The sequence below is a fragment of the Gavia stellata genome, chromosome 5 (assembly GCF_030936135.1).
Source record: "Gavia stellata isolate bGavSte3 chromosome 5, bGavSte3.hap2, whole genome shotgun sequence".
NCBI classification, from domain to species: domain Eukaryota; kingdom Metazoa; phylum Chordata; class Aves; order Gaviiformes; family Gaviidae; genus Gavia; species Gavia stellata.
The window spans coordinates 11,038,896-11,052,839 of NC_082598.1; the positions used below are offsets into that span (position 1 = coordinate 11,038,896).

Consider the following 13,944-nt stretch of genomic DNA (forward strand, 5'->3'; position numbering starts at 1 on the left):
AATGTGCTGTGGTGCTGTTTAAAAAAGCTGAAGAACTAATTACCATCAAATAAGATGCAGTAGGAGTATTTTTAGAATAATGGACTCTAATTAGTCCATTGCTCGTTGAAATAAATCTGAGGACATCATTAACACATCTTATACCATTAATTGTAGCTGCTCTGGTGTAAGTGGGCTGTTATCTCGTGACAGTTGTATTGCAAAGAAGAAAAAAGAAAAAAAAAGAGTATTTTTATCCGGGGTAGTTGGCTGTACGCCTTTTGGGAGCCAAGGGGAGCAGTAATTACAGTTTTTGAAAGAGAAACGTGGGCGTTATAAGGAAGCCGCTGGGTTGGGGGCGCGGGGAAGGGGGTGTTTCGGCCCGCCGCCGCCAGGCCCCGCTCCGCGGAGGCGGAGGGCGAAGGTAGTCCGGTCCGGGCCTTCCCGCCGCCCCCGGCCGCAGGGCTGCCTCGGCGGTCAGCTGCAAAGCCCGGAGCGGATCGGGGCGGGGGGCGGCGCTCGGCACCGCCCCGGGGTCGCGCGCGGAGGAGACCCGCTGAGGCGGCCCGCGCGGGGCTGTCGCGCTCCTGGCCCTCCGGCTCGCGCCTCCCGCTACCGAAACCCTGGAGAGAAAATAATAATAATTCAAAAAAGCCAACACCACAATAAAATGCATGAATAAGGAAGGAGTGGAAAGCTTCCCGGGACCCCCTTTCCCTGAGCCGGAGCCGCCCCGGCCCCTGCCTGTCCCCCTGCCCGGTGGGGCGGGGGGCGCCGGGGAGGGCCGGGCCGCGCTGGCCGCTCGCCCGCGTCGCTCCCTGTGCCTGTGCGGGGACCTAATAAAGCTATTTTGAAAGTGACCCCTCGGCCAGAGCGCGGGGAGGGAGCAGCGAGCCGGGCGCAGCTGTCCGGAATCATGACTGAAGATGACGGATTCCGTGGTGGTGGAGGGTCACGTCAAGTTGAGAGATGGAAAAAAGGTCCCCGCTCCCAGCGCCCCTTCGGCCCGGCCCCGCGGCGGCCCGGGGGTCCCCGACCGACGCCCCCCTCCCCAGGAGGGGAGAGAGCCCGCTCTTCCCTCCTCCGGCCCTGGCTAACGCTCTCCTTTTCCCTCTCGTTGCAGTGGAAGAGTAGGTGGCTGGTGCTGCGCAAGCCCTCCCCGGTGGCAGGTAAGAGGGGGCCCCGTCCCGGGGGGGGGCAGGCGGCGGGGCGTCCCTCCCTCCTCCGCCCGGCGCTGGGGGGACAGGGGTTGGCGCCCCGGGGGCAGGGAGTTTTACAGGGCTCCCCTCCAGGTTCGCTGCCGCTGCAGATCGCCCGCGGCGGGGCTCTCCTCAAGCCGTCGCTGCTCTTTCCTCTTCTTTTTTGCTTTTTTATTTTTTTAACCGAGGGAGCGGGCAATAAATTATCTGGCAAAGGACCAGGCGGCCAAAAATAGGAGGCGGCTGTTGCCGGAGTCCCCCCCGAAGTGTAACGAGCGCGGAGGCGAGGGGAGAGCGCGGCGAGGAGCTGCATGCAGGGCGTCGTCTCCTCACGGCCTCGGGCTGGCGGCCCTCAGCGCCTCGGGACCGCTCTTTCCTCAGCGGAGGCCGCGGGCGGTGGCGGTGGCGGTGGCGGGCCCGCCGCCCCTCAGGGGCTGGCGGCAGGCGGGGGTGTAAGGCTGAGACCCTTAGGCCGGTGCCCGGGGGTGGCGTTCGTCCGCCGGGCTGCCCGCCGTGCCCGGGCGCTGTGTCCGGCATCGGAGCGAGGGTTTTGAGTAGCTTGGTATCAGGCGCTGACTAAAGCCATTGGGAAAGGTGACTTTTCAAGCCTTTTCAAGACTTTTGTTTGGTTCTGGTTCCTGTTTAAAGTGCAATTTCTTTTCTTTTTTTTAAATTACTATTATTTCTTCAGGGGGATTGGTGGCTGTAAAAAAAGCTGGCATTGTAAGCTCGGTAGTTATTTTTGATCAGTGTTTTGACATAAAATATCACTTCAATTTAAAAATAAAATGACATTTTGAATTAAAAAAAATCATTTCCATGCTTCTGAAAGGGGAATTGAAAATGTTATTCAGAGCTGATGTTTTACTGCTGGAGAGGGAAAAGCAGATTTCAGGTTTCCCCATTGTTTCCTAACAGGGAAAACATATGGGCCCAAAAGTGTATCTTTCCAGGGCTAAATGTTGCCTACACTTAGAAAATGTGAATCTGCATTACTGCAGAATGGATTATGGCATCTTTTCTGGGTTGTTGCTGGTAGACTGAAGGTTTCTTAGTAATTGAAGCTCTTCAGACCTAACTTGAGTTGTGACAGTTATGTGTTAGGGTCTTCAATGCCTGTATCTGGGCTGAATTGTTAAACTTCTCTGTGTGAATGGGCATCTGTTCATGCTAGAGGTAGTATCTAGACATGTCAATACGGGCCTGGATTTCTAACACGAGTAAGCCAAGTTTGAAGGGGGAAGATGAGGGAGCTTATCTTTGAAAGCTTACTGACTGATAGTGTAGCTTATTCCTCAAAAATAGTATTTTTATTCTAGCTAAATTAGCCAGGTTTACCAGAAAAAGCCCACAATGATTTGCTTTTCTTGGTCTGTAAACCATGGTTGTTCTTTCTTCAGACATACAACTGTATTGCAGAATGCTTAAATACCATAGTTGCAGCTGTTTTTGCTAACAGGTGCACAAAAACAATCGGGAGTCCATGCAAAGCTCTGCTTTAGTTAGTAGATGGTTCAGTCTTTCAGTCATTTTTCACCTTTTTGGAGATTTGCCAGTCCTTTGCCCAGCTGAGAGTTGCAGGGCACCTTGCCAGGGCTCAGAGCACCACACCCCAACATTCATAAAATGGTGCATAGGGGGCTTTCTCCTTTGTGGTATGTAGGTCAGCTTAAGCTGTGGATGTTGCGGCTTTGAAATTGACCATTTATTTATCTTACAACTGAGTGCTATGTGATGGGAGAGGAACCCGGGGGAAGAGGAGTGCTCTTGTTATAAATGCAACAGGTGGGAGAGGTCTCTCCCCTTTTTCTTGTCTTTTGGGTTTACTTGTGAAACATGCTTTTCCCATGAGACCGTGGCACTTGAATTACTTTCTTCTGTTGCATAGTTACTGTGTAATAAACACCTCTAGGAAGGGGTTAAAAACAAACGGTGACATAAGCAAATACATTAAAAAAAAAAAAGTGTGGCACATAATGATTATTTAGCAATGGCTACTGTGTAACATTTAACTAGGAAACCTGAGCTGACACTAACAATCTGGCAGTGCAGTCTGCTCGCCATTTAGTAGTTGAGTAATCTGTGAGCTACTGTAAGAATTTCATTTGTGGTTCAGTATGTTCTAATGGAAATATAGATGACAATAGCCTCTCAGTCTTTAGTGTTTGTAATGTAACAGCCATCATAGTGTAACTCCTAATGTTCAGAATTAATGAGTCAGTCCTTTCCAGAGTCGGGGGAGTATCTGAAAAAACTCTGTGTTTTTGAGAAGTAAAATAAGGAAGACTTTTTACCTACCTCCTTATTTCTGAGCCTGCAGATTGCCCTTGAAACATGCCGTCGATATTTGCTCCCTGAAAACAAGACCGCAGACTACCTGGGGGGTGGGGTGAGAAAAGGAAACTGAGTTCTTACGTTGGCTTGGTCAGACTGATCCTGCAGTTGTCTAAAGCACTTTTGTATTGAAGCAGAGTACTGAGAAATGTGTTATGTTCTATGTTCTGCCTCATCATCTCTGACAGTTTTGCTTCTTTTAGACTGTTTGCTCATGCTGGTGTACAAGGATAAATCTGAACGAGCAAAAGGGCATAAGGAGAGGAGCAGCATGACCTTAGAAGACATCTGTGGCTTGGATCCTGGGCTCTCCTATGAGGGCTTGAATCACACACTTGCAATCATCTGTCTCTCTCAAGTTGTGATGCTGGGATTCGAGAACAAGGAAACAATGTACGCGTGGGATGTACGAATCCGCTACAGTTTGGGGGAAGGTAACCTTTGTCTTCTCACACTTTTTTTTCCCAGGGGGAAAAAAGCAAAGAAAAGCATAGCTAAAATGCAAATAACAAAGTACAGTTAAGGAAAAGGCTGTCAGTCAGTTGAGAGTGAAGAGACTGGTCTTCCCCTTATGTCTTGAAGCAGGTGTTCCTTATGATAGCTTTTGATTACAGTACTGCCCAGTACTGATGGCTAACTATGAGAGCTCTTAACTTAGTTTTTGATTTTGGCACTGAAAGTGTGTAGCTTTGAAGCAAAGTGATCAGACTTCTACTTCTGTTCCTGCAATTTACTTGGGGATTTTGACAACAGGATTCAGAGGGAGCCTGAATTAAGAGAAGCAGAGTCCTGACTAGAACTCGGCTAGTTCAATCCCAGTTTTCTGAGCTGCCTATTAGGTGCTGCATTGATAATGCTTATTGCTGCTAGCATCCCCTTTCAGGACAGTCTTCCCAGCTAACTTCACTCTTATGCGTCCTTTTATTTTCTTGGTTAGCAGCTCTAAAATGTACAGTGGTGAACAAAGACTGATAAAATTGGTAAACTGTAGTATCTGTCTTATGTTTGTTTAGTCATAACTAGGGAAAGAGGGTAGGTGTGTGGGAGACACACATTAGCCATCCTAATCATTTGTTCCATATGCTTTGCCATCTGTTGCATTTGTGGACTTGTTCCTTTGCAGTACATACATAGAAAGATGGCCTGGGAATTTTACAGTAATAAAATGTAGAAGTATCAAAGAGAGATGTGTGGATGTACCACTTAGAGCTATCAAATATGAAGCCTTGCATAAGGGGAAAGGTTAGAGGGGGTTTCTGAACAATGCAGGCATAAGTAGCTGGAGTAATTGGTACACTTCCATGATGTAGCTGTATTGTGTTCCGGTTCTATTTCTTTACTAGATTTGGGATCTATGTACAGCATGGACTTGTCCTAAAACCTGAAGGAGAATTTGAATTTGACAGGGTAGGTCTGGTTTTCATGATCTTGCACTGATGCAGTGCTGGGATGGAGAGAGTATTTAATCTCAATCTGGGTGTGATAGGAGGAAATGCAGAAGCAGTGAAGAGTTTTGGCTTTTTTTTTTTTTTTTTTTTAAGGAAAGCTGTGAGTGAGGTAGGAATAGAGCCTATTGGGATGATGATATGTGCAGCCATGGAGTAAAGATGGAGCTGGAGAGAATGTGTGTGGAGGTGAGGAAATGAAGTAAGAAAACAAGTATAATTGGTTGAACTGGCAATAATTTGTAGAACGTTAATTGCAAAAAAGCTTATGGGAAGGAGGATAGAGTATACAAGAGTATAGAAGTTTTTTTCAGGATTTTGTCTTCCGGTGAAGCTTCAGTTAGGAGAAAGAAGTCAAATTAAAGTGAATCTAGTTTGAGTAGGCACAAATAGGAAAGAGTGGAGACTTAGATGAAGAGAGGATAGTGATCAGTGTTTTTTCTTAAAGCGTAGTAAGGGGGCCTTTGTGTGCCTTGGAAGTAAGATGGCTGGATGATAAAAATAGACTACAGACAGATGACCTCAGAGTCTGGGAAGCAAAAAAAAAAAAAAAAAGTGAAAGGAGTTGATGCTGTTCTTGAATAAGGACCACAGTATAGAGGTGTTCACACTGGAGTTCCCAGTGTTTCCTCTCCAATTTTAGCAGGTGAGGTGGATGTGATTCCTGGAATAAAAGTCAGGATTAGAGAAAACAGTGGAATTAAGTGAGTTGAGGTATAGGTCAGGTGTGAGAAGAGTGCTTGAGCCCACAACTCATTCTCAGGAAGTTAGCATACTGCAGGTCAGTGAATAGCCGTGAAGAGGAAAAGATTCACAGAATCACAGAATGATAGGGTTTGGAAGGGACCTCTGGAGATCATCTAGTCCAACCCACCCACCAGAGCAGGTTCACCTAGAGCAAATTGCACAGGAATGTGTCCAGGCGAGTTTTGAATATCTCCAGAGAAGAAGACTCCACAATCTCCCTGGGCAGCCTGTTCCAGTGCTCTGCCACCCTCAAGGTAAAGAATTTCCTCCTCATGTTTAGATGGAGCTTCCTATGACCCAGTTTGTGCCCGTTACCTCTTGTCCTGTCACTGGGCACCACTGAACAAAGACTGGCCCCATCTTCCTGGCACCCACCCCTGAATTATTTATAAGCATTAAAAAGATCCCCCCCTCAGTCTTCTCTTCTCTAGACTAAAAAGACCCAAGTCCCTCAGCCTTTCCTCATAAGAAAGGTGTTTCAGTCCCCTAATCCTCTTCGTAGCCCTTTGCTGTACCCTCTCCAGCAGTTCCCTGTCCTTCTTGAACTGGAGAGCCCAGAACTGGACGCAGTACTCCAGGTGCGGCCTCACCAGGGCAGAGTAGAGGGGGAGGATAACCCCCTCTTTAGCTATAATATAAAGACCCTCTTTAGGAGGATAACCCCCTCTTTAGCTATAAGATGAGCTAAAGGAAATGAGGAACTTAAATACTACCTTTTGTTCATGGGTATATTCAGCTCTGTATCTTACTAATTTTTTTTTTCAGAGTAGGAGAAGTAGATGTCTGGGGAGAATTTTGAAAAAAATTCCGATTTATCAAGAAAGCAGCATATGGCAAAAGCTTCATGTCCAGATCTGGTTTTTCCTCTACTTTGGCTTTGGTCAGGTTTGGATATGCTGGTTTTTTAACAGAAACTAGAATCTGAAACGCAGCTCTTTGTTTTCGGCAACTGTTGTAACTTGCAACTGATTGTGTGAAGAGTGTGCTCCATTCCTCATTTAAGAGGCAGAAAGGACCCTGATGCTTCTGCTCCCATGTTTTAATTGCCAGCAAAGTACTGGGCAGAGGAGTCCAAATGATAGTAAAGAAGCCTTACTGAATGTTATTCATCAAGATGGTTTTGGTATCTTTTTCATAGTTTATGTTTAAGCAGGTTGTGTAACTACTGCGTGTCCAAAAGGGGACATTGCGTGACTATTGATTTGTCCCCCAGCAGTACTACTGGCAAAGCTGTAAGTAGAGCTGTGATTAGTTAGATCTATCTCTGCCTCCTTGCACATTTCACTCGAATGACTTTGTGGCTGATTCTACCGGAGCCTTAGGGAACTTACCAAATGTACATCATAGATGAGGAGATGACTTACAGCTAAGATGGTAACTAAGAATATAGCAAGTATTTAGATGAGAAGCAAGACTCAGACCTAGCTGAAATTCATGATGCTTGAAGAAGCATTGGCAAGAGAGAGGGAAGAGTGGTTGTAAGAAGTGAGACTACCTGGAAGTTACCCTGAAGATTTCATAGGCAGGTAGCTCTTTGTATGATCTTTGATGGATAACCAAAAGCTAAATCTATGTGCTTCTTCATAAACACTCCACTAAAAACCTCTGACTGGAAATGGAACAGTCTTGATGCTTCTTTGTGCCAAGACAGATTAATTTTTTTTTTTTACTTTTTTTGTCTAATCACAAGATGAAAGAAACCAGAGGAGTAGTGGAGGTCAAAACAGTTGTTTGAGAATTAGGTGCTTGTTCACTTAAATTGCTCCCTTTGAAACACTGTGAGATTTGAGCCCTTGAAGTGCTCCCAATAGCTTATTCTTCAGAATGCAACAGCTCTGGGGAGAAGATGGGAGTCCAGCCTAGAACAGCTGCTACTTTAGGTAAGGACCCTTGCAATACAGGGGATACTGGAGTTGAGATTTGAACCTGAATTTTGTAAACTTGAATGATACAGGTGCTTCCTTTTTTCCCCCACTCTTTTGAAGTTTAGGCTGTGGAATACAAAGAATTAACTGACATTTAAGAGTGTTTATTATATATGAATCACTTAATTTCCTAGTCATTTTAAATGTCTGGGCATCTACCATCACCAACTCCCAAAAGATTCACAAAGGTGGGAAAATGTAATTTTCCCTATTTTACTGCTAGGGAAGGAGTGAAGCAGTTTATTAAAGGTTGCAAATGAGTCAGTGACAGAGCTCTGGTTAGAACTTGCCTACTTTAAGCCTTGGCTTTTGGGCTCCTTGGGCACTGTGTTATGTGTGTTTGTGCATGCACGTAGGAAAGGATAGGTACAGGCTGTTTAGAGGAGACAGAAAGAAACCCATGTAGTGATGCAAGGATGGAAGCGTGGGCTGGATAAGTGGCTAATTTGAGATAGGGAGTAGCCTGGATGACTTAGGATAAATTAACGTAGTGTTACAACTTAATCATTTGTAGCATTAAGCCAAGATATGTTTTTCCAATCCTAAACTGACATAATCGAGAGTAATGAGTGTATAGCTACTCACATGGGGCTGTCTGGGCTCTACTTAGAATCTTTATGCTAAAACCTCAGTCCACATACCACAGCTGAACAGAATGACTTATGTAACAGAAGCCATGGTACCTTACTTCTATTTTCTGTAGTAATTTTTTTTTTTCTTCCTTATCTGATAGTTCATAGATTTCAAGTTTTTGTAGCACCTGGCACTAAACTAGAGAGTGGGCCTGCCACCCTGCATTTCTGCAATGACATTCTCGTCCTTGTAAAAGACCTTCCTCCTAGTGTCATGGGGCAATGGAAGCTCTCAGATCTGCGTCGGTATGGAGCTGTCCCAAACGGATTCATCTTTGAAGGGGGTACCAGGTGCGGCTTCTGTAAGTACAAATGGAACCTGTCTTCTAAAAGTTGTCTGAAACCTTTTGTAAAAGTGTAAATGCGAGTCTCATTCAAAGTGGAGATTGCAAAATCAGCTGAGCTGCTTTGTCATACAGGCAGCCTCATATCAGAGGGTCTGTTCTACTGAGTAGATTTCTGCAGGCTTCAACCTGGTGTTCAGTAAAAATGTGACTATGTGGAGTCCTGACTGAACATTGCCTTGTGGCTCTCCAGAAGATGTTTAGTCAACTGTTGCTATTGGACACAGAGAAAAAATAAGGTAATGAAATTTTATGGTTTGTGTCATGCAAGAAATAAGGCAAAATGGTTTAATGTTCAGATTATTAAATTATGATTAATTATTCTGTTTGCAGAGGGAAAATGATATGGAGCTTTGAGCTTACAGGCAGCATCAAGGCTCTCATTGTGTAAATGCTAATGTCTAATTCCCATAGAGGGCTTCTAGCTCCTAGAAGTTAGGAACTTCTGTCTGTTCCCTTCCCTGTTAGTAGCTTTGTCACTTTATGGGGCCATGAGATTTGCGGGGTCAAAATGAAAGCAAGCAAGCTGAAGCTGGTTTCTGTAACCTAATAATTAAGCTACACTTTTAGATGGGGAGAAATCTCTTGTTCCAGTGTCTAATTTAGGACTTCTCACATTCTCAGTTCAGAAAAAATGCAAAGCTCCTATGCAAGAGCTGAAAAGAAAAGCTAGTTAATGCACTGGTATAACATCATATACATCATTAGAAAGCATAAGGTTTTAACTTCAAAAGCAGAATCTGAAGCCATGCTGAACTGATCATCTGCGAGTGCAAGTGGGTATGCAGATTGCCAGTTTGGATGTGAAGTTGTTTGACTTGCACACTGAAATGTGAAAATAATGGATTTCTTCAGTTATCAAACTGAAAAAAAAGAAGGCTTCAGCATTGATCCAAATCCAAAGATATTCTTCCTTGGGACTTTTGGCAAAATTTGGGGAGGAAGGGGAAAGAAATTTCTTTGTCTGTTTTACTCTAGTTGAGGGGTTTTGGTTTTGTCTGTTGAAAAATACAGAACTGAGTTACAAAGATGGTAAGTATGGACTCATCTGTTATATCCTGTTTCCTGATGTAAGACACTTGTTTTCAGTGTGGAAGATTCTTCTTCAAATCTTTCCCTGCTTAATTCAGAGGCTGGGGTTGAAGAAGTGTTTCCACCATCTGAAGGAATGGGTTATAGGTATAGCCTGTATGGAAACAAATCTGTTTTCTTTTAAGGTTATTCTGTTTCAGTTAAAAACTGATATGGGGACTGCAACACAAGTGTCTTGTTTCCTAGTGGTGGGGTTTAGACTGTGAGACAGATAACTGGTTATCGGGTATAAGGGGGAGTCAGCACAGTCACCTTTTCCCACTCTTTTGTGGATAGTGCAATTGACCCAGGCTAAACTTGAATCTGCAGCTTAGTGTAGGTCTGTCAACACCTGCAGTTTTGGTTCAAACAGGTTTTTTTCTATGCAGAATAAAGCAATTGTTCATTCCTGTCTCTGTATGCAAGTACCGCTTTAAATGCAAGCTGGACTTCTAATAAATGTGTGAACTGCTATGCTGACATAATTTGGGTCCACTTGTTGAATTTTTTACTGAAAATAGAAAACTTCATTCTGAAGTGTTTGGTTCAAAATTCTTACAGGGAGAAAATTTCCGAAAGTTGAACCGTAGTGTGTTTTTAATCCTTTAAACAGCTGCTGCTCTCTCTGGAAAGCTTATGTAGAGTACTAGTTTTTGGACTAATGAATCTGAAATAATTTAACTATGGAAAACTTATATTTTTTAAAAAAATAGGGAGCTGAAGTAGAAATGCTAAGCAATCTTTAAGTAAGATTAGCAGTGATTAGGTAGATAGTTTACACAGATTATATAAATTATCAGATTATATAAATTATCAATGTAATTCCTCAAATGAGAGAATATAAGACTTAACTATTGGAGTAATTGGTAGCCCTGAGATTCTCTAGGGAAGCAGAGCCTCTATAATTTTTATGGAGTAAGAAGTGCTATAAGCAGGTGCCTCAAAGGAAGAAGACAGTAATTACTTACTAATAAGGGCTTCAAATAATGGCTTGATTTTTGGAGTACATAGTCAATTGCAAATGGAGTACCTGTGAATTCCAAGCATGAGTTTTATGCAGACTTTAATTAGAATATGGAAGGAGACAAAATAATATTCTGAGGGCTATCCAAAAGTAGAAATGACTAGCAGAAAATGATGATGGATGCTAGGACTTATGTTCCCCTTAAAAAAAAAAAAAAAAAAAAAGAACAAAACCCCCAGTTGTTTATTTCTTTCATGCTTTTTCCAGAAGGACTGTTCAGCACTGACTGACAAGGCATTTGCAACACACATTGTCTGAAGAGTCCATTTCTTAGATATGCTGCAGTTTTGAGAGGGACATTGTGATAGGGTATAAAGAACAGACCCTTAGGACTCCTTAGTAAATGTGATTTTATGATAATGTTGATGAATGGATATGACTTCAGCTCTGGTTTTCATTCTTGAAAGCATAAAAGTAAGGGGTATTTGCAGCTTAAAATGAAATGTGCTGACTTCTTGATCACCCATTGTGTGTGGAAGGATCTTTCTTTAGTGGCTGCCTGAATCAAAGAATTTAGAAAATGCCTAGTTCGCTACTAGAACTGTGTATTTCACCTGCTTATTTGTGCTAATTATCTTCACAGAGTCATAGAACCATTTAGGTTGGAAAAGATGTTTAAGATCGAGTCCAACCGTTAACCTAACACTACCAAGTCCACCACTAAACCATGTCCCTAAGTGCGACATCTACACGTCTTTTAAATACCTCCAGGGATGGTGACTCAACCACCTCCCTGGGCAGCCTCTTCCAATGCTTGACAACCCTTTCAGTGAAGAAATTTTTCCTAATATCCAATCTAAACCTTCCCTAAACGGCACAACTTGAGGCCATTTCCTCTTGTTTTATCACTTCTTGCTAGGGAGAAGAGACTGACACCCACCTCACTACAACCCCTTTTCAGGTAATTTTAGACAACTTGCAACTAGCCAGCCAATTTCTGCTGTGGTGGCTACTGCCATAGTCAAACCACCTCAATGTGTAGCATGGCTGCAAGGAGGTGCACAGGATGAGGCTGGATTTCTAAACACAGTGCTGTCAGGAATGATGGATGAATAAAGAAGTGTCTCTGGTGTTTAGTACAAGACCTTGTTCCCTAGAAAGATTCCTCAAGGATGTAGGGACCACTGATACTACTCCAGTAATCTGTGTGGTCTTATGAGCTCTGCAGATGAGCAAAGAAGAGGGTCTGCAGGAGGTAAGTAGCAAGAAATTAGATGGCTAAGCCAGTCTCCTTCCTGCTGGATTCTTGTCTGCTTGAAGGCATCTCCACCACAAGAGGCCCTGTAGAGCCTTGCTTTGAGGCATGCAATATATGCTCCTCAGTTGTATGGCTTGCCTAAATCCTGTGTTCATCCAGTTAATATTTGCTGTTAGAGGATTGCCTGTGTCCAGAAATCGGAATATAGCATCTCCAAAGGCACTCTTTTGAGGTCACCTAACTTCCAAGTATTTGGCAACAAGGCACTTAAGATATAAGCGTAAAGAATGAAGGTACGTTTCAGTAGGATCTAGCTAACATACTCAGTCCTAAATTATTGTGTTTAATAAAACCTATCTTTTCTCTTTATTTGGTTTTATAACGAAATGGATCTATATTATTGACTGTACCGTTATGATCTGTATTTATGATTAGAATGGAATATATTGGTTTACTAGTATACCACCCTACAGTTCTATGTAGTGCTATGTTAAGTTGTTAAAGAGGTATATTTACCCAAATAAAATCAGACCAGTAAGTAATATGAACTGGTTTTATGTGATATAAAAAATGTTCAGTAGCCTGTATGGTGAATACAGACCACCTCAGTTTGTGCATTATGCTTTCATTACAGTGTTTAGGGAATAACAGTTTCAGTCTTTTTACTCTTAATTGGGTTTTGTAGTAAATGCTAACATATGTTTTAACATTACTAACATACTAGGAACTTTCACTTACTGTTAATTGATTTGAAAGAAAATGTTATGCTTTAATACGTAGAATATCACCGATTCACACTAATGCTCAAATTTTGAAAGCTAGCAAGTAAATGAACAAAGATATTAATCTGAAATAACTTTCTGTCAATTTTTGCTTAGTTGTTTGGTAGTACATATATATGCTGTAATTTATTTTGAAAGATTAGTTGCGCTTTAGTCCAGAGAATTTGCCATAGCAGTTGTGTTATTAAAGTGTTGATGAGACACTGCTGATCTGGTTATGCAGCAGTGTTATAGAATGCTAATTATTAAGTTTCTACAATATAGTAAGAAGCTAGAGTGAGAATGAGATCAGAAAGAAACTTCCAGTTTGGATGTCACAAATGCCTAAATATCACAGAATGCTTGATGTTGGGAGGGACTACCTTGTCCAACTCCCCTGCTCAAAGCAACGTCAGCTAGAGCAGTTTGCCCAGGACCGTATCCGGTCAGGTTTTGAATATATCCCAGAATGGGCACTCCACAACCTCTGTGAGCAACTTTGTCCCATATTCTGGTGTATCAGCTGCTCCTCCCAATTTTGTATCTTCTGCAAACTTGCTCAGGGTGCACTCTGTCCCATCATCCAGGTCATTAATGAAGATGCTAAATAACATTAGCCCCAACATTGACCCCTTGCATACTCCAGTAGTGATTGGCCTCCAGCTGGACTTTACACTGCTGATCATAACCTGTTCAGATTGGCAGTTCAGCCAGTTTTCAGTCCACTTCACTGTTCACTTATCTAGTCTGTACTTGATCAGTTTGTCAATGAATGTATTATAGGAGATGGTGCTGAAATCCTTGCTAAAGTCAAAGCAAACAATATCTACTGCTTCATCCACCAAGCTAGTAATTTTATCAAAGACTATCAGATTGGTTAGGCATTATTTCCCTTCTGTAAATCCATACTGATTACTCCCAGTCAGCACCTTGGAAATGGCTTCTAGGATTATTTGCACTACCACCTTCCCTGGTCTGTGGTTGCCTGAATCCTCCTTCTTGCCCTTCTTAAAGATAGAAATCACGTCTGCTTTCCCCCCCACCCCCCAGACCTCAGGCACACCATTCCAGCCCCCAGTCTCCATGACCTTTCAAAGATAATAAAGAGTGTCCTTGCAATGGCACTAACCAACTCCCTCAGCACTTGTGAATGCATCCCATAAAGCCCCATTGGCTTGAGTATGTTCAGTTTGTTTAAATGTTCCTTAACCTGGTCCTCTTCCACCAAGGGGAAGTTGTAATTTTTCTAGATTTTCCCACAAGTCTCAAGGGCCTGGGATTCCTG

General features: G+C 43.1%; 1 protein-coding gene across 2 annotated transcripts in view; it reads left to right on the top strand.

Annotated features, from left to right (window-relative positions):
• The first annotated feature begins 848 nt into the window (after positions 1–848).
• Positions 849–13,944, top strand: part of DOK7 (docking protein 7) — a 69,243-nt gene continuing 56,147 nt past the window's right edge. The window contains exons 1-4 of one of the 2 annotated variants that reach the window (XM_059817973.1): positions 849–959; positions 1,103–1,148; positions 3,701–3,946; positions 8,363–8,563. In XM_059817973.1, the coding sequence (XP_059673956.1) occupies positions 906–959; positions 1,103–1,148; positions 3,701–3,946; positions 8,363–8,563 (547 nt within the window). In that variant the 5' untranslated portion in view covers positions 849–905. The remainder of the gene's footprint in view (positions 960–1,102; positions 1,149–3,700; positions 3,947–8,362; positions 8,564–13,944) is intronic. The other variant, XM_059817974.1, reaches the window with a different exon arrangement.